The sequence below is a fragment of the Anolis carolinensis genome, chromosome 2 (genome assembly GCF_035594765.1).
Source record: "Anolis carolinensis isolate JA03-04 chromosome 2, rAnoCar3.1.pri, whole genome shotgun sequence".
NCBI classification, from domain to species: Eukaryota; Metazoa; Chordata; class Lepidosauria; order Squamata; family Dactyloidae; genus Anolis; species Anolis carolinensis.
The window spans coordinates 24,466,765-24,486,299 of record NC_085842.1 but is presented as its reverse complement, the minus strand read 5'-3'; the positions used below and the strand labels follow the sequence as shown (position 1 = coordinate 24,486,299).

Genomic DNA, 19,535 nt, shown 5'->3' with positions numbered 1-19,535 from the left:
GCATAGAGATGGCCATTCAAACTGAAATCTTTAGGAAAGTAGAAACAATCATTTCTAGATGCTTTGAGGAAGCCTTCAACTATCCTTCACAAGGGTCTTTTCCCACTTTATTCAGGGCTTACCTGGCCTGGCTGTTTCATTTCATATCATTTCATATCATATCATTCATATCATCATTTCATTTCATTTCATTTCAAACATCACACAGTACTGACAGATGTAATGAGCCAGGGAAATCTGTTGAACCATTTGGATTGAAATCTTAGATGGCGCTTCTTATCCACAGAAAATATGTATCCTGGCAATGGAGTCTGTAGATTTTGCACTAACTGAGCTTTCACTTGGTCATCAGAAACAGTCTTGTTCAAAAATGTCCAAGGTCTAACAACGACATAGTTTCTTCTCTTTGCTCCTGTTGCATGGTTTCTTTGGCAGGGCTTGGATTAGATGGACCAGTGGGAGACACCTCAGTTTCCACAGTTTTCTCAGTTTTGGTTGTGGATGGACCAACTAGGTTGCTTACACTATAATAGCTATTGCTACTATTGCAATGTAAATTAGTATAAAGGTAAGTAATGATAGTGTGAATAATCACAATTTGATTGAGATAGTGCTTGTAGTTTTGGAGAAAGTCAATTTTTTGCTTCTCATATATTTGGCATGGGGATTTGGTTAAGCAATTAAAATTCATGTGTAAACCAGGATTCTTTTTTTTTACCTGAAACATTTTGGGGGAGGGAGGGTTAAACCCCTTGGCTACGGGATTGATTCTTAACAATTCATGATGGTTCCTTCAATCAGTTTCCAAACTAAGTTCTTGCGGTTGTTGCCATATATTGAAAAAAATCTGTATTTACTATCCAGTTCTTTATCCATAAAGTCCAAAAAAAGCATTTCAACTGATATTATTATTTATTTATGTATTTATTTATTGGATTAAAGTGTTAATCTTAGAGCAATAAGTCTTTCCCGTTTGACAAATTTACCAATATAGAAGAGGGAACCCTACTTATATTGATATAGTCAACATTGATCTGAAACATTCTTAGACACTTTTGACAACTTATTTGGAGTTATATACTATCTATACATCATCCTGGAACCCCGGTGGCGAAGTGTGTTAAAGCACTGAGCTGCTGAACTTGCAGACTGAAAGGTCCCAGGTTCAAATTCCGGGAGCAGAGTGAATGCCCGCTGTTAGCCCCAGCTCCTGCCAACCTAGCAGTTCGAAAACATGCAAATGTGAGTAGATCAATAGGTACCGCTCCGGCGGGAAGGTAACGGCGCTCCATGCAGTCATGCCAGCCACATGACCTTGGAGGTGTCTATGGGCAATGCCGGCTCTTCGGCTTAGAAATGGAGATGAGCACCAACCCCCAGAGTCGGTCACGACTGGACTTAACGTCAGGGGAAACCTTTACCTTTTATACATCATCCTATGTTGTATATGTTTCTTAATTACAAAACAAAGCAAAATTTATATCTTTGATCCACATTTTTCCATTGGAACATTATAATCAATGTTTTGGGCCCATCTTATATACAGTAGAGTCTCACTTATCCAACATAAACGGGCCGGCAGAACGTTGGATAAGCGAATATGTTGGATAATAAGGAGGGATTAAGGAGAAGCCTATTAAACATCAAATTAAGTTATGATTTTACAAATTAAGCACCAAAACATCATGTTATACAACAAATCTGGCAGAAAAAGTAGTTCAATACGCAGTAATGCTACGTAGTAATTACTGTATTTACGAATTTAGCACCAAAATATATTGAAAACATTGACTACAAAAATGCGTTGGATAATCCAGAATGTTGGATAAGCGAGTGTTGGATAAGTGAGACTCTACTGTACTCTTTTGTAGGTTCATCTACTACGTCTAATTTCAAAATATATTTGTATACTATTTGAATTACATGATTCTCATCTTTTCACAAGGCTAAACAAAACTCATTGCCTTCCATTTCTATAGGTAGAGCTCTCTTACCTTGATTTAATCTATCCTGAAGTTGCATATAAGGAAACGGATATCTTTGCCTTCCTTAAGAACAGTGGTTCTCAACCTGTGGGTCCCCAGATGTTTTTGGCCTTCAACTCCCAGAAATCCTAACAGCTTGTAAACAGGCTGGGATTTCTGGGAGCTGTAGGCCAAAAACATCTGGAAATCCCAGGTTAAGAACCACTGCTTAAGCAGCATCTCTCTTGTTCAAAGTAAAAAAAGGTCATCAAAAAACAACCTTATCCAAGTTTTAACCCCTGCTTAAGCAGGTTGATTAGAAGAGGTTGATTAGATAAAGTCTTTGCTACTATGTATACCAAACTCATAGAAGAGCCTTTAATATTCAGCAAGTGCCTTAACTTCATCATACCAAAAAAAACTATACCGCCCAAATCTTAAGTCATAACTTCCCATTTTCATGAGTCTTTCATCTTAGTAGTATCCATTCCTCCAACCATACTAAACAACATGCCTCATAATACAATTTTATAATAGGGATTCCCAGTCTACCTCTTTCCTACAGTGTGTACCCTCCTCAAATTATTTATCACTGTTAAAAGTGTTTTTGGGTTTTTTGGTTTTGTTTCTTTTAGAAGATAACTGCAGAGGTTGGAAAGATAGTCAAAGAAAATGAAAGACTAAATAGTAATTTAGTTTAACCATGTCTAGGATTGTCAAAATGCTCCCTAAAATTGATCGATCAATAGATCGATATATCTAGCCTTCTGAGAAAACAATCCTATTATTTTGATTTAGGAAGCACGCTTGTACATTTTATTATAAAATGTGGAGGTAACCATTTCGCCTCACCCAAAAGAAGGGGAGGAGAGTCTCTTCTGAGAAGGAGGGTGCTAAGAAGGTGTGGATTCGGGTTGTAGTGTCTAAATCATAAAAAGTCATATGACCTGCTGCACTGTTCAGACAAATGCGGATCCTCTTGAGTTCCTTGTCTAGTGAGAGAAGATTGTCATTACTGGGGTTGGGGGCCCTGTATTGCCCTCCCCACTTCCCCATCTCCCAGATTCCTCCTTTGGGAGAAAACTCAATGGCGCCCTTTCTCTCCACAGATTTCCTGGCAACTCCCACGGCCCATTCCTCTTCACTGCCTACAAAAATGTCCCAGAAATGTCTCCCGGTTGTGAATCCCTCACGGCCCAACACGATAAATTTTTCTTCAAATCTTTCCGCCTTCTGCGGCAACTTTTGGCATTTTTCTCCCCATCTCACACTCTTACGGCCATGAGAAAGGATGAGTTGTGGGTGTGCTGTGTTTGGATCCAGAGTGATATTTGCTGTTTGTGATAGGGAAAGATATGGAAAAAGAGAAGATGGGAAGAGTTGGATGAGAAATCTCATTTCCATCCTCACATTCCCTTTCCCGTTTCATCCCACAATCTTGGTTTCTTATTGAACACTCACCTTTCTGCCACTTGTGTCCTGATATCAGGGCATCTGGGGAAATAAATAAAAAGATTAAACATCAGGCTAGTCTGCCTACAATACATCTTGTATCATCGATCCAGGCGTAGCTGCATTAACAAAGTAGAGGTGTTCCTCAGCATTGCTTCCTTATTAGGTCACATGATTAAATGGGCAGAAAATTTGAGAAGAACAATAGCATTCTCAGAATGGGAATCAATTTGGAACAAAAAGTTAAAACATACATATGCTATGGATTTGAAAGAGAACTGGTTAAAAATGTTCCACCGCTGGTACATCACGCTGAGGAAACATAGTTTAATGTATAAAATACACACACACACACACACACACACAAATTTGGAAATGTAAGAATTAAGAGGGTAGTTTTGTCCATATGTGGTGGACTTGCAAAGTAGCAAAAAAATCTGGGAGAAAATCCATACAGCATACCAACATATCCTTAAGATCAAATTCCTCATGAAACCAGAATACTACCTTTTAGGTATAACAGATTTGGACATACAATTAGATTCCAACGATGACATTTTATTCACCTATTTGACTACAGCTGCTAGAATTAGTTATTATGCAAAACAGTGGAAGCAGAAGGAAACACCAACTATAGAAGAATGAACCCAGAAAGTGAGAGAGATCAGGATATGGACAAATTAAAGTTTTTTTCGAAAGAAAAATTCAGGAAATCCGATTAGATTTACAGATTGGTCCAAGGTAGAGGAATATGAAAGAAAAGGAAGATAAATCTATATATATAAAAGGGTAATGGAATCACGGCACCGGACAAAACAACTAAACTAAATGCCCCACAACCTCAAAAATTGACAGTACAACCTCTCATCCACGCCTCTACATTCATACAACAAAAAGAAAAGAAAAATTAAGTCCTAGCCACAGCAACGCGTGGCCGGGCACAGCTAGTAGTTTATAAAAGGACATACTTTTTAAAAATTATTATTCCCTTTTACTTTTATTAACTGAGAAACAAGAAGAGCCGATTTACTTTATGTTAAGATTAAGATTAGAACCCTTTTCCTTAACAAAAAAAATCTACGAAGACCAAGAAACAAAGACACAAAAGACTAGATGAAAGTCACTACCAGGTTTTTCCTCTTTTTCCTTTTTTTTCTTTTTTTAATTTTTTCTCTTTATATCTTTTTTATGATAGGTGTAGCATGAGAGGCAGATTTAATTTTCTCTGTTTCTCTGTTTATGCATGCTCAGCAAGGAATTTTGGAAATAGGACTCCATTCTTTCCCAAAGCAAGCTTTATTGCACTTATTGTAGACCTACTGCTTTAGCCTGTTTCTCCAGCACTCTTTACCATCTTCCCAATGCTAATGATGCTTAAAAAAATCCCAACCAAACAGAGGATAAAAATGAAAAAGGGAGGGGTATGGGACATTGTAAAAACTTTTTTAAAAATACCATAAGCTCTTGGGCCAGATGTTAATTCAGATATACTCACATTAGCTCCTAGTATAACACAGCAATATTTACATTTTTGAAAGAATGAATTAGAAAGAAATTGAATCAAATCCATATGAAGTAGATTCAGACAGAGGCATGCTTGCTTATACAGTTCATTTCTTGTTCTAATTCCAAGTTTCTCCCAGTCAAGCAAACATAGCAATGCAACTTAAACCAAGGTTTTTGAATAACTATTATTTACATTGCTGTGGAATTTGCATGACCTGCAAATCCAAATCTGTCTGCATAACAAACAGATCAGAATTGAGCAGCAGGAGTTTGGGGAAGTTGTTCAGCCTGCATGAAGTTAGAGCCCTGTGACTCCCACTGAAGGATTTATAAAAATTGTAGTTCACCTATACCCAGAATGCACTATTTATTTATTTATTTATTTATTTATTTATTATTCAAACTTATATGCCGCCACTCCCCTAGGGCTCGGGGCAGCTTACAAGAACAGGCTAAAATCTAACAATTTAAAAACATCTTAAAACATCTTAAAAACATCCTAAAACCACCTTTTAAAAACATCAATAACTATGAACCCAAACAATGATGGATCTGGACCAAACTTGTCATGCATATCCAATATTCCCAAATTTGAATACTAGTGGGTTTTGAGGGGAATTGGTCAGGACATTTTGGAGTTGTAGGTACTGGAATGTATAGTTCATCAGCAATGCATGTGCACTCCAAACCTCACTGATGATGGACCGGGGCCAAACTTGGCACAGAAAGCCCCCATAACCAACAGAACGTACTGGACAAGTTTGGGGGAAAGAGAGTTATAGTTCACCTGCATCCAGAGAAACAGTGACCCCCACCGACATTGGACCTGGACCAAACTTGGCACAGAGAAGTCCCACGACCAACAGAACATATTGCAGGGGTTTCTGGGAATTGGCCTTGATTTTGGGAGTTGTAGTTCACCTGCAACCAAAGAGAACTGAACCCAGCCAATGACGGATCTGGACCAAACTTGATACACAGACTCAACATGGTCAACTGTGAATGTTTCAGGAAGATTGCCCTGAGAATCTGGGAGTTGTAGTAGTCAATCTCCATCCAGAGAGCACTGCAGCCAGACGATGATCAGCCAACGACAAATCTGGACCACACTTGGTGCACAGACCCAAAATGGCCAACTTTGAATACTGGCAGGGTTCGGGGAGGATTGACCCACAATTCTGGGAATTGTAGTTTGTCCACACCATACTGAGAAGAATACCTAACATTCAAAAACAAACAATGTCCTTTTCAAATAACTCAGGCAATGCCGGGTCCCCCAAGCTAGTAATTAATAGATGAGACACAAAACTACAGGTTTGCAAAATTGTTGGAACTATGAGACATTTTCCTTGATATTTCAAGGAATTTAAAAATGTTAAGTAAATATTATATTTATACTTTTATTGAAGTTTTATAGAATTTAAACATTTAAAAAATACATTGTAAGTCACCTTGAGCCTTGTCATTAGGACAAAGATGGAATATAAATTAACAAAATAATAATAAGATGATATCATGTTCACTTCTGACCTAATACATATATTCTGCATAAAATAAGTTCTTTACTACCTCTAAATTGGTTCATGATGCCAACTTGAAAGGAATTTACATCAGAGCAGTCCCAAATTTGCCATTTCAGTTTTGGAGGAAAAAGCATTGGATTCTTAAATGCTTTCTTTTTTTTAGTGCTGGTGGAGAAAGAAAACAAAGTTAAGGTGGTGTCCATGGAATCCATGATACCAGAGTAGAACAAAATAGTGACAAAGGAGGAAAATTGCAAAAAAAGAAAGAAAGAAAGAGGCACAGTTAGACGCTTTACTCATCATGGTTAGATGCTTTGTTCATCATACTGTGGCCACTAATTTCCAAAGCCAGGCAGGAGAGGACAGAAATGAGTATAAGACCATGGCTCATTGAGCCTTCCCAATAGTGATTGCTCAATGAAGACAAATGAACATCCTTTGTCATTCATCCTTCCTTCAGCTCATATCCTCCAACAATGATTGTTATTGTGTAAAGTCATAACGTTATTCATCTTGTAGGAGTGACTTATGAGCCATCCGATATAGTCCCATGCTGCCATACACAATCAAAACACTCCCAACAGATGGCTAACCCGGCTCTTATTTAAAAATCTCCATAGAAGGAAATGCCACCATATTCTAAGGCAGCCAGTTCCACTGTCGAATAACTCTTTCTGCCAGGAAGCCCTTCCTAATGTTTAGATGAGATGCTTTTTCCTGCAATTAGATGTTATCACTTTGCATCAATGAATATATAAACTACCCACAGGATTTGTTTGGTGGTGATGCTCACTGCAGTTAGTTCAGTTTTAAATGCACCTACGGCCCACTTTAAAAAGCTATACAATTGTACAACTGTATACTTAGAGTGTAGAGTTCCAAGTAACATCAAGATACACCAAGTTCAATGTAGTTACTGACCAGTTTAGTGATCCTAAGCTTTAGCATCCCCAGCAGATGCAAATTCAATCTTTGATTTAAAATCTACAATGGATAGTCTATCTACCACCTACAAAGGTAGTCTACTGTACTGCTGAACAGCTCCTATAGTCAGAAAGTTCTTTCTAAAGCGTATTGTTTAGATCTTTTTTGTGCCACTGAAATCCATTGCTTTGGGTGCTATTTCTCAGAAGAGCAAAAAACAAGCTTCCTCTTCTATGGGACAGCTCTTCAGACAGTCAAAGACGGCTATTCTATTGCCTCTCCATCTCAAGTCTTTCAATTTTCTCTCCTCTAGTCTAAACACACTAAATTCCCTCATCCATTCCTTATAAGGTTTAGTGTTCAGACCTTTTACTATCTTGATTGCTCACCTCTGGGGATACATGCTATAAACAGACTCCTCTCACCATTATGTAGCATTAATAGAAACAAATGGATCCAATTACCTCAGAGAAATGTTTTTAACATCCTAAAGGAAAAAAGAAAAGAAGAAAATGAAATTGAATGCTTGTTACATGCCATAATGTAGGGTAACACAAGTTCTACACTCAATGCTTCTACAAAAGCCCTCTCTGCTCAACGGCCGATGAAGATAGATGTAGCATTATACAAGCCAGCCAAAGAAGGCCTGTGTTGTGAACTTTCCCAAGTGAAAGAAATGATGTATGTTAAGGAAGGAAGATTTGGCAAATGGAAGCTGTGCTAGGAACAAGCTAAGCCTACTCGTTCTGAAGTCTAGTACTTTTAGTCAAAAAAATCAACACAAAAACTTGGGTTGACTTATTCATAGAGCAATGTAAGTACTGCACCTTAAGTTTTATCAAAAAAGAACCATCTTTTTCTGTAAATAAAGGAGCAAAAGTCAAGAGTTCAGTCTATCCCATAAGAATCTAAGAAAAGTATCAACTCCCTCTATTTTTAATGCTGTGCTACCGCTTCGGAGTTTTCCCCACTCTCCACGGAATGACCCTTGACTCATTCATGAGTCATATCAAAATCCATAATTTTGGCCTCAAAATATACATGAGTACATAGGCAGTCTCTGAGTTACAAACATCTGACCTACATATGGCTCCTAGTTACAAATGGGGGCGAGGCAACATTATTAAAATATGAATAGAAAAATTAGAAGCAATTAAATCCTTTGTGTCAGGGAGCATAAAATATTAAAATAGAATTAAAAGTATGTTACATAGAAGGCACCATACACACACACATATATGTTGACTTCAGTCAAGGGCAGGTTTTAGATTTTGATTTGACTCATGTATAAGTCAAGGATCATGGCACAGAGAAAGGAAAGCACTATTGCTGTCTCAAGGGGTCAGCCTGATTACTGCCCCTATCATTTTCCCTCCAAGCCATTCAAAAAAGCCATAACAACAACAACAACAAAAACAACTACTACTTTATTTTTAATCCGTCCTCTCTCCCCAAAGGGAGTCAGGGCGGCTTCCAGAGACAAAGACAAAAATGGCAAACTTTCAATGCCATGTACAATAACAAAAAATAATTAAAATAAAACAGAAACCAACAAACAGTAGAAAATGAACAGTTAAAATAAACCAGTATAACAACATAGGATAAAACATGTAGTTGATCGATCTCATAAACAGCACCAAAAGATTATAAAATTTGTATAAAAGTGTAAGATAGACACATGAAAAAACGTGGCTCCAAAAGCAGCACCATTCCCACTCAGTGAAGGAGTGAATGGCCCCTGGGGTCTCCCACTGAAATACTGTTATGTTGGTTAAAATTGTTCTTCATTTTAAATATTGTATTGTTCTTCCTTCCTTCCTTTCTTTCAAAAAGGGCTTCATGATTGAAAAAGTTTGAGAACCCCTGTTCTAGACTGATACATAACTATATTGAGCAAATTCACCACTCCTGTTTCTTTCGGATACTCCTGTGTAATTAAAGCTGATCTTGGTATTGAGCCCCTCCATTCCTTTCATAAATAAGGGAGACACATAAAGATTCAGAATTCAGATAGCATCTTACCTGAAGGAGGTGTAGTTGTGGTTGCTGACATTTTTCTTCCATCTCTCGGACACAATTTTCAAGAGAGGACATTTCCTTTGAAACTCTGATCAAGACTGTATCTCTCTTGCCTGTGATCTCCTTCACCACTTTTTCCATCTGAGCAAGTAGAAGCTTCTCTTCAGCTTCCAAAAAATGATGTAGTTGTCTGAAGTTTACCTTTGTCTTCTCCATCTCTGTTTTCATTATCTTCTGCAATAAACATATGGGAATGAGCTTTACATGTGGAACACAATCTTCCCAGCTTTGAAAGAGTTATCAGATTTCAGCTATTCAGAGAATTACTGAAAAATGATTTTTATTTTCATATTTTCAAGGATATAAAATCAAAAGATTGGTCAGATCTGGCCATAGTAGCACTTGCCTAGAGAGTACATTTTAATCAAATCCATGAATAATGAAATCCACAAGTCAAACTTGCACATGTGAAGGAAAAGCTGTACATACATACACTGGAGGGGGGAAAAACACTGATACTTTGCTGGCTGGATATGAATGCCCTTCGGCCCTCTTCCCATTATTAACTTGGCCCAACTGCCATTTTCAAAGGTCTGAGATTTTCTGTTCACTGGGTTGTACACATTACATTTTCTTAATGGATTTCACATTACATTTTATCGAATACAAAAATGTCTTCATATTGGCATGTGAGTATCAGCTAGCCACACACATGCTTCCCTCCCAATCAGTCACTTGGTATGTTTGGTTGCATGCTGCAAGTCACTTCTGGTGTGAAAGAATCAGCTGTCTACAAAGACGTTGCCCAGTAGACACCTGAATCTGTTATGATCCTGTGGGGAGGCTTCTCTCATGTCCAGTGTGGAACACATCTCACCACATTAAAACAGTGGATGTGGCTCTTAATGAGACATGCTGCATTATCACAGGATGTCTACGGCTCACATCACTGGAGAAATTGCACCACCTGACATCTGTCAGCAAGTAGCAGCCTATAATGAAAGGACCAAGGCAGTGATATCTCTGGCCCATCCCCTATTTGGATACCAGCCAGCACGCCAATGCCTTAAATCAAGAAAAAGTTTTCTAAGATCTACAGAGATACTCCGAGGAACACCTCAGCAAGCGAGAGTTCAAAAGTGGCAGGCTAAAACCTGTAACCTCAAGCCAAATAAGAGGCTTCCCCCTGGGCACACAGAAGACTGGGCGTCTTGGAAGCCGCTGAACAGACTGCGCTCTGGCACCATGAGATGCAGAGCCAACCTTAAGAAATGGGGCCACAAAGTGGAGTCCACGACATACGAGTGTGGAGAAGAGCAAACCACAGTCCACCTATTACAATGCAGTCCCTGCCACATGCACCATGGAGGACCTTCTTATAGCAACACCAGAGGCACTCCAAGTGGCCAGATACTGGTCAAAGGACATTTAGTAAAATGCCAAGTTTCAAACTTTGTTTATGTTTTAAAATACATTACAGCTGTATCCTCAGTTTGCTTCTGATATGATAAATAAATTGTCACTTGGTTACTCAGGTGGGAATTAGGAAAGTGACTGGACAGAGGCATGCGCTTGAGCACCCATCTCCCAATTAGTCACTTGCTCAGGGGGGACTGAAGGAAGGGAATTGGATGAACGTTGGGACCTTATGTCCTTTACTTACTTACTTAGGCGATCCCTCGTAGCTCGAGGAGGATTGTCTTCCATCTCTGGTGTCTTGGGGGTGGGTTCTTAGGTGGCTGAAGAGACCTATTCTTGATCTGCATGTTCTCCCGCAGTGAGGACATCGGTTTCCAGGTGGAAAGCGGTCCCGGTCAGGGTTGGCTTGACACTCCTTTCTCTTGGCACGTTTCTCCCTTAAGCCCTCCATTTGTGCCTCTTCGAACTCCGCAGCACTGCTGGTCACAGCTGACCTCCAATTAGAGCTCTCAAGGGCCAGGGCTTCCCAGTTCTCAGTGTCTATGCCACAATTTTAAAGGTTGGCTTTAAGCCCATCTTTAAATCTCTTTTCCTGCCCACCAACATTACGTTTCCCGTTCTTGAGTTCGGAGTAGAGCAACTGCTTTGGGAGACGGTGATCGGGCATTCGGACAACGTGGCCAGTCCAGCAGAGTTGATGGCATAGGAGCATCGCTTCAGTGCTGGTGGTCTTTGCTTCTTCCAGCACGCTGACATTTGTCCACCTGTTTTCCGAAGAGATTTGCAGGATTTTTCTGAGGCAACGCTGATGGAAATGCTCCAGAAGTTGAGTGTGACGTCTGTAGACCATCCACGTTTCGCAGGCGTAGAGCAGGGTTGGGAGGACAATGGCTTTATAAACAAGTACCTTGGTATCTTCACTCACTCACTTAGGTAGGAGACGGGCAGAAGATGAAAGGGGGAAGGGAGGGCAGAGGAAGGTACATCTACTGCTCTGATCACTCAGGCACGAGAGGGGAAGATGGGGACTAGACAAGGGAGGGGAAAGAGAGAAATGTGCTGAGAGGAAGTCACATCAAGGAAACCCTTGTTGGGACCGCCTTCCATCTGGAAATCTATATCCTCATTGTGAAAGATCGTGTATGCAGAACAGGTCTCCATAGACACTTACGGACCCACTGCCAAGACTTTGCCCTGGGAAGATAATCATATTCGGCCACAAGGAATTACTGCTGCTGCTGCTGATATAATGCCAGAAATGTCCTATTGTACAGAATGGTCTTTAAGGAGCGGGAAGTGTGTGATCAAGATAAATCTGGCTTCAGATTAAAACAGGTGTGACCTTAACAGGGTCAAGTGACAACAGTGGACTGGAGTTGGGATGTGGCCCTAGTGTGGATTCATCTTTAATCATTCTTAGTAATATTCTCAGTAATATTTGTACTTACAAGTAAGTCTTGGCTTTCCATTGTTGTTTGAACTGTATATACCAGCATTTTCTCTTTCTGCTTTTTCAGAAAGTCCAGGTGATGACAGATCAGATCCTAAAATGAAATTAGACATTCACATTTGGATAAAGGAAACAAAGAGGGAAAGACAGAGAATTGTTGCTCCCTTTCAGGAAGGAGGTGTTCTTTTCAAAACAGCAATAAAGGTCTAACAACAACAGCAACAACAACAACTATTTTTGTATTCCGCCTCCATTTTCCTGAAGGGACTCAGGGAAGCTTACATGGGGACAAGCTCAATCAACATAGTTAAAATATAACATAATAAAATTCATAAAACAACATCATAATAGAAAATATAAGACAGCACACAACATAACATAGTATAAACCACTATCAAACAAACCACCAATGGCCTGAGTAGTAAATAGTTTTGAGGGGTGGGTGGGCTAGTGCAAATCAGTTGCAAGGACAGGGCTGATGGATAAAGTGCAGAAGCCAGATGACAAAATTAGGAATGGAGAGCAAAATGAGATAGAGTACTATATCTCTGGGTAAGAAGCAGTAGTAAAGTGCAAGGATTAAACTTTGGGCCATAGCAGGGGCCAAAATTATCTGGGAACTGCTTAATCAAAAGCACAGTGGAACATCCACATTTTTAGATCTTTATGGAAGGTGGACAGGGTGGGTGCCCGTCTAATCTCCTTGGGGAGAGAGTTCTAAGGCTGGGGTCCACCACTGAGAAGGCCCCACCAACTGTGCTCAAGACGGGAGTGGGAATGAGAGAAAAACCTTCCCAGATGATCTTTGAGATTGGGCAGGTTTGTAGGGGAGGATATGGTCATGAAGATAGGCAGGTCCTGAACCATTTAGGGCTTTATAGGTAATAACCTGCACCTTGAATTGAGACCGGAAACTTGTGGGCAGTCAGTGGAGCTGTTTAAACAGGGGGGTTGACCACTCCCTCTAATTTGCTCCAATTAACAACCTGGCCGCCGACTTTTGCACTAATTACAGTTTCTGGGCTGTCTTTAAAGGCAGCCCCACATAGAGTGCGTTACAGTAGTCCAACCAAGAGGTAACTAAGGTGTGGACCATCATAGACAAGTCAGACTTCTTGAGGTACGGTCACAGCTGGTGCACAAGTTTTAGTTGTGCAAAGGCTCTCCCAGCCACCACTGACACCTGAGCATCAAGCGTCAACGCTGAGTCCAGAAAGAACCCCAGACTGCAGACCTGTGTCCTCAGGGGAAGTGTAACCCCCTCCAGAACAGGTTGCCACCCTATACCCCGATCTGTCAAGTGACTGACCTGGTGGACCTCTGTTTTCTCAGGATTGAGCTTCAGCTTGTTAGCCCTCATCCAACCCATAACAGTGGCCAGGAACTGGTCCAGGACCTGGGGGGATTGTGCCTGCTGACCCCAAGGACCCCTCTTGTGTAACTCTTTTCCCTAAAAGGCAGCCTGACCTCCACGAAGATGAGTTCCCAGGCTGCCCCTGAATCCCATTCTGTATGTGTTTTCCCCAAGAACCCCATAGTGGGAGGTCTCCGTGAGTACGGGTCTCCCTACTCTCTATGGCACCCTCATGTATCTATATAATGTAATAATTGTGTGTGTGTGTATGTATGTATGTATGTGTATATAAAATATGAAGCAAGTGACCTCTTCATGAACTCTAGCCAGCTTTCCAAGGACCTGAGCATCCCAAGCAGCTCCTGGTCTTCACCTTTGTTTCACTGGGCTCTCAAGCACCCCATATTATGGACAATAGATCGGTAGCCCCAGCATCAAGCCTCAGAGGATCAAGGACTAGGCCACTTGAGGACTGGGAAAGGACCTTTGGACATGCAAACAACTCTTCACAAAGGACATTTCCTCTCTGCGAGGAGAAGGGAATGTTGCAGCCTTCCAAACAATGACATTTCCCCTTCCCAGGAAATCGGATCATCTGATCCACTCAAGATGTCAGTATTGCAGCTGTTGGGACTATAGGACTGGCACCGACTCGCCAGACCCACCCATGGGATTTTTGTTGTTTCAGACCTTCATATCAATAAACCAGGGCAGGCTGGAGGGCTTCTAGCTATCGCCCAAGTCCGCTTGACAATAGGGCCCAGAAAAGGGCCAGCCATAATTCTATCATTTTGACAAATATTTTCTGTTGGACTTGTCTGGGAGCTTGGTGTTCGGGACACTGGGCTCCATCAGAAACTGTACATGTACATTTCAACAGACCCATCAGAGTTATTGTGACCACACATCAGGGATATTTAATCTCATCATAAGTCATTGTTCAAAGACCTGCCAGCCCGTCTTTCATCATTGGACAGAGGGAAATTTACATCGAAGGCAGGTGGCGCTTTATCATTGGCAGAGAAGTACCATACTCCAGGGAGCCCCTGCTGATGTCACGCTGGTTCAGCCAATCATGAAAAGACTTGGTCCAGCCGGAGGCGGTGGGAATCTTGAACCTGAAAACTGTATAAAAGTGCATGTTTTGCTGTGTTATGTATCTCAGCCTATTTTGGCGAATTATTGTGGGCTGGCGGGGTGAAATTAAATAAATACCTCAGTGGCTTCTGCTTCAACTTGGTGAGATCTATTCTGGAATATTGGCTTCTTTTTCTCACCAGGCTTAACTCACAGCTGCTTGGATCTCACTATTCTCTGCTGTTCTAAATTGCTTGATAACAGCACTGAGCCATGGTAGCCAAAGCAGCATCAAACTGGATTAAATCTGCAGTGTGGATGCACCCTTACAGACAGGAATTCTGAGAGCTAAAGATCCAACCCAAACATCTCGAGGGCCAGCATTTGGGAACCACTGGATTAGTCTTTCAGGTGCTGCAGGACTGTTGTTTTAAACTGTCAGTCTATATCAGGCCTACCCAGTAGGCTTGCTCAAATAATTCGATTTCCCTGTTTGTCGTTACTAATTCGTTAGTTTTGTAACTTGTGAAGCAATATTCGACCTATATTGTCCACTCGTGTGGATCCCGCGGTTTCGAACCACGATAGGCCCTTTTTCTAATGTCGTCGTTTTTTTTCACTAGGAAAAAAAGGTTTTGCAAATCATCCAAACTTGTTTAAGTGCACTGGGGCAACCTAGCGTGTTGTTTCCACCTTGTGGCCAATCAGAGAGTACGTTTAACTCAGGGGAGGGGCTTGTACGTCCTGAATGAAAAGAGCGAGCACTGGGAGCCTCGTGGCATTTGCACTGGGAATCTGGAGAGGGTGGAAGTGAGATTCTAGGCAGGCAGGCAGGCAGGCAAGATTGCTGCGTCACAGCTTCCTTGGCTGAGCTAAAGATTAGAAGACCGGGAGAAAAGGGTGGGTGGGTGAGGTGGGAAACTGTTGGGTGTTTGTGCAGGGTTTTTTTCCAAAGGGCCTGTGGGCTTTTTTCCCCACAAGCTTGGCGTTTGCCATTTGCCCACCAGCCCTGCAATTTTTCTGCTGCGCCATATTGCCTGGTGCGGGGTGGGGTTTCGTTTGATTAGGAAACTTTTCTTTGCATAGGCATTAAAGTGAGTTGCAAATAGAAGTAATCAAATATTCCAATTTTCATTTTGCAAAGTCTGGCAAAACTCCCCATAATCCACCGAAAAACAACTTGGGGAAAAGGGAGGGTGTATTGTTTTCTCTTGGCTTTCTTGCCTGAGCTGCAGCGCTCAATTTGCGCTTGCTGCAAATCTCTTTCTCCTTTCAAAACCCTAGCAAAGACTGGCAAAAGGTTGCAAGTCCCATTATCCTCCGCAATAACACTTGGCTTGGGCCAAAGGGAGGGTGTATTGTTTTCTCTTGGCTTTCTTGCCTGAGCTGCAGTGCTCAATTTGCGCTTGCTGCAAATCCCTTTCTCCTTTCAAAACCCTAGCAAAGTCTGGCAAAAGGTTGCAAGTCCCATCATCCTCCGCAATACCACTTGGCTTGGGCAAAAGGGAGGGTGTATTGCTTTCTCTTTCCTTTCTTCCCTGAGCTGCTCAATTTGGGCTTGCTGCAAATCTCTTTCTCCTATCAACCCTAGCAAAGTCTGGCAAAAGGTTGCAAGTCCCATCATCCTCCGCAATACCACTTGGCTTGGGCAAAAGGGAGGATGTATTGCTTTCTCTTTCCTTTCTTCCCTGAGCTGCTCAATTTGGGCTTGCTGCAAATCTCTTTCTCCTATCAACCCTAGCAAAGTCTGGCAAAAGGTTGCAAGTCCCATCATCCTCCGCAATACCACTTGGCTTGGGCAAAAGGGAGGGTGTATTTGTTTTTGTAATTTGTTTATTTGTATTTGAAGGACTTTCACAGTGAAGGAACCCCTATTGAACAGGAAATAACAATTCAAAAGCAGGAACAGATTTTTGCAATTGTTAAATAAAGTTTTTTAATATGAACTATGAAATTACGCAATAAATCTTAGGAAAGGGCAGACGCTCTGCAATTTAGCAAGCAAGCAGGGTGGATTGTGTTCTCCCACTGTACCAAATTTGATCAGTATAGCTGAAAAAATGAGTGCAGGAGAGCCCCATAAAAGCCCCCCCCCCTTGGGCTGTTTTGGGCCACTGCGCATGCGCGTCCGCCATTAACGAATTACTTTTGAAACTAACGAATTTTTGATAATTTCGAATTTTTTGGGGGGCAAAATTCGGAAATGACATCAGAAACGAAACGCTACCCCCCCTACTTTTGAAACGAGTTTAGAATCAATTTTTTCGTGGATCGCTCAAGCCTACTACCCAGTCAACTTACAATCATGACTTTTGATTTACATTCTGTTGCTACTATATGTCAATTCTGTATCTATGTTTGGTACAGTTTTATATAGATACTAGCTGTGCCCGGCCACGCGTTGCTGTGGCGAAGTCTGGTGGTATGGGAAATAAAGTATTGAGGAATTGGTGGTAGTTAAGGTCAAGGGTAAAGGTTTTCCCCTGATGTTAAGTCCAGTCGTGTCTGACTCAGGGGGTTGGTGCTCATCTCCATTTCTAAGCCGAAGAGCCGGCGTTGTCCGTAGACTCCTCCAAGGTCATGTGGGATGACTGCATGGAGCGGCGTTACCTTCCCGCCAGAGCAGTACCTATTGACGCACTCACATTTGCATGTTTTTGAACTTCTGGGTTGGCAGAAGCTGGGGCTAACAGTGGGGGCTCTCTCCCCCAATTCAAACTTGCGGCCTTTCGGTCCAGAAGTTCAGCAGCTCAGCGCTTTAACACGCTGCGTCACCAGGGGATATTATTTCCTAAAGGTTGTGAATATACAATATTTCTGATTTTTTTTTGTGTGTTGGAGGCAAGTATGAATGCTGCAATTAGGAAAAATGATTAGGATGTAATGGCCTTGCAGCTTTAAAGCCTGGCTGTTTCCTCCACGAGTAAATTTTTTGTTGGGAGGTGTTAGCTGGCCCTGATTGTTTCCTGTCTGGAATTCCCTTGTTTTCCCTTGTTGTCGACCGCGTTTTAGGGGATCGGGCCCCTTAAGGAGAGAGCCGATCCGGTCCTGAGAGAACGGACCTTGGCGGAGCCAATAGGAAAATATGAGCCGCAATACAACCTGAAGCCGAAATGAAGAAGGTCCGCCAAAGTTGAAGGAAAATCCGCCAAGGAGTCTTTATTGAGCGATTCAGCTGAAAAGGACTCTAGTAGTGATCATTCAGTCTACTAGGGTACCATATAATAAAAATAAAGCCATATTTATACAATGTTTCAGTCTGACAGCCCCTTGAATTTCCCGCCCCGCTCCCCCGCCCATCTGATCGTGGATAGGCTAGAGGGTTGAACGAGGCGGGCTTTCGTTTCCCGCCTTGCTCTGCTGGCCCAATAGGGAGCTGCTTTTTGTCCCCACTCGAGCCAATCAGGGAGGAGAAGGCGGGAGTTATTGAAACAATGAAGTGACTGAGCAGGAAAGATCGGATTAATTCCTGCCCGGCCGAATTCTAAAGGGATTAGTGACAGCAATCAAGGGTTCCTGTCACGTATACAGATTTCAGATATGCCTTGGGGTGTCAGAGGTGGAAGTAGGGATGGGTGGTGATGGGCTCAGCAGGGCGCCTTCCTGAGGTGTCCTGGATTTCCCTTTTGGAGGAGATATGACAATGTTTGCCTTGAGGGCGAATCACCTTTAGGTCAAATACTCCGAATTCGGCGACTCAAGCCCTATATTGTCCATACAATCTGAATTTGATTGGGTTAAGCGGCAGCGGATTAACCTTTTGTTTTTGGGAAGGTAAGCCTGGGTCATAGAAAATGGGGCAGGTTCTGGGGTTCAAGTTGAGTTCAAAATATTCCCTATTTGATTTCATGACTTGGCAATTATATGAAATAAAATGAAAAATAAAATAATGTTGGAATATAAACCCAGCTGGGAAAAATACATATTTTCCGGGGATCCCAAAGAGTACAAATACATATAGGCAGATAGATAGATTTCAAGGAAATAAGGGAGAATCCATAGAGGTGGGTTACATTGCATAAAGGGGAATCATGAATGATATAAACAATTGAAAACATTTGATAAGAACGAAGTTCACAACATCTGGGGAACCCAATATGGAAATTCATAGAAGTGGAGTTCTAGCAGCATGATCTCACAATTCATGAAGTTAGCCCAACGATTAGAAATCCATACAACAGTGATTCATGAGGGTGTCCAGGTACATAGAATATGAAAATTCACGGATACATGAGGAAAAGAGTTCATCTGTGGTGGAAGGAATTCATAGAGATGGCATGGGGAAGAGGCACATGTGGGTTGCAGTCTTTGGAAGTATAAGATTTCATAAGTTCAGGGATAGGTCTGGGGAAGAGTGTTCTTCTCCTTCATAAAATTATGAAGGTGTGAATGAAACGTGGAGGGCGCCCGTCCTGGCATCCTCCTGGCAGCTGTAGAGAGGGTAAAGGTCCTTGGAGAACTATGTCTCCCCAGCGGGAGAGCGATCCCCCATCCCCAGTTCGCAGAAAGGGACCAGGGATCTCCTAAAACCATCCCGCGGGTCGCGGGGAGAGGAAAGTCCGGGATAAGGCTGGAAGAGAGCAGTCTGGCTTGAAAGGAGCAGTCGGTTCCGTTTGACAGTCAGCTGATGAGGTGCCGAGAACTGGACCGATTTTGGTTCCGTTGGTGGTCCTTGGGTCAGGAGCCTTAGAAAGGGTTAGGACTAAAAGAGGAGCGTGCTAGGGGTAATTTTGATAAAGATATGAGCCAATTTGTATCGTCTGCCGTATTAATCTATGGCGGAGGAGCCTCAGCCAGGGTTAAAAGGACGGACGTGTTAGATAGAGAGAGAGAGATTGCGTGCAACA

At 41.8% G+C, this 19,535-nt stretch overlaps 1 protein-coding gene across 1 annotated transcript; it reads right to left on the bottom strand.

Moving 5' to 3' along the window:
* Nucleotides 1–961: 961 nt before the first annotated feature.
* Nucleotides 962–13,076, bottom strand: LOC100558727 (E3 ubiquitin-protein ligase TRIM7). Its single transcript, XM_062973655.1, has 6 exons — nt 12,256–13,076; nt 9,392–9,622; nt 7,834–7,856; nt 6,492–6,610; nt 3,426–3,458; nt 962–3,298 (listed from the first exon to the last, which is right to left on the bottom strand). Exons 1-6 carry the CDS (start codon nt 12,301–12,303, stop codon nt 2,784–2,786), a joined length of 969 nt encoding a protein of 322 aa, XP_062829725.1. The 5' UTR covers nt 12,304–13,076; the 3' UTR covers nt 962–2,783.
* Between the last annotated feature and the right edge of the window lie 6,459 nt (nt 13,077–19,535).

Excerpts from the sequence above, each read along its gene's own strand:
- LOC100558727 (XM_062973655.1), bottom strand. The coding sequence starts at position 12,303 with ATGCTGGTATATACAGTTCAAACAACAATGGAAAGCCAAGACTTACTT. Across the intron at positions 6,611-7,833 it reads GTTAAAAACATTTCTCTGAG|CACTAAAAAAAAGAAAGCAT; the intron begins GTAATTGGATCC and ends TTTCTCCACCAG. Across the intron at positions 3,299-3,425 it reads AGGACACAAGTGGCAGAAAG|CAAATATCACTCTGGATCCA; the intron begins GTGAGTGTTCAA and ends TATCACAAACAG.